Genomic DNA, 1104 nt, shown 5'->3' with positions numbered 1-1104 from the left:
CAGAAAGGACAATGATATCAATGCACTCATGTGAACTCAAGACACTCTGATGTATTTCCCGTGTAGTCTGAATCTTAATCCACGACAAAGCTGCCCATTCGCCAGAAAATAAGCTCTCTATGGAACAACTCGAAGAATAGCATACTTCTAAATGGTATATGTGAAATCATACCACTAGAAGGACCAATCCAGTTGGAGGTCTTCTCACGGAGCGTTCATGAAACGATCAACGATAATGGAGGGCATTCTGCTGTAGAGCTTGGGTTCGAAAGAATGGAATGAAAAGAAATGAGATAGAGATAAGCAGAAGAGATAAGAGGAGATAATTCTCTCTACAAAAGGAGAGAATTGTTTACGGAGATCGCGGTTTCAACTTGCCAATTCCCACTCGTTTGAGAGTAGGGTCGAACTGGAAATAGTTATCGATCAGTATACGATCGGGAAAGATCCATTCGTTCTTGCGATTCTTCTTGATAATAAGACTACAAATAACAGGGTTATAGGTCATTCTCTTAGCGTAGTGCATGTATGTCATCGAGAATGGGATCATGCCTTGAGGGCCCAAGTAAAACCGCAACGGTGGCAATTTGGTCTTGTATTGGCAGGGAAAGAACCATCTCTTCTTTACTGGATCGTACACGAAATCGACATGCACACCTGCAGCCTTGTAAGTTTGGGCTCTAATATCCTCGATGAGACTGTTGTAGTATAGTCCTGGGACAAGTAGAATGTTGCTGCCGGTGTCGAGTAGTACGTTCATATTCATACCAAGAGTTATGTGTCCATCACCGACTTGTAGCTTATCGATATTTACGGTGTAACGTCCGTGTGTAGAGAAGTCGATATACTTCAATGCACCCTCATATAATCCAGGATCGCCTCCACCCAGGAGTAGGCCTCCATCAGCGGTATCCTCATTGGGATCAGCGGGAGGATACAAGTAGAGGGCGATAATACCGGTCGATATAGTTCGTGATGATCGCAATTGCGTCATCATGGACGGGAAGTTCACAAAACCTTTATCATAGCCAAGACCCATCAAATTTACCGGAGATTCATGGGATCGATGGGAGAGTGTGTTGAAATATCAGTCCGAAAGTGAGG

The 1104-nt window shown here is 43.8% G+C and overlaps 1 protein-coding gene across 1 annotated transcript; it reads right to left on the bottom strand.

The window, feature by feature from the left end:
• Positions 1-83: 83 nt before the first annotated feature.
• Positions 84-997, bottom strand: Pmar_PMAR006079 (cathepsin D precursor, putative; the record flags this gene model as incomplete). Its single annotated transcript, XM_002774451.1, has 1 exon — positions 84-997. The coding sequence occupies one exon, from the start codon at positions 995-997 to the stop codon at positions 353-355; it is 645 nt and encodes a 214-aa protein (XP_002774497.1). The 3' UTR covers positions 84-352.
• Between the last annotated feature and the right edge of the window lie 107 nt (positions 998-1104).

Source organism: Perkinsus marinus (genome assembly GCF_000006405.1).
Source record: "Perkinsus marinus ATCC 50983 genomic scaffold scf_1104296958234, whole genome shotgun sequence".
In the NCBI taxonomy this organism is placed as follows: Eukaryota; Perkinsozoa; order Perkinsida; family Perkinsidae; genus Perkinsus; species Perkinsus marinus.
The sequence above is the reverse complement of the archived record's forward strand: the minus strand, read 5'-3'. Positions and strand labels throughout refer to the sequence as shown.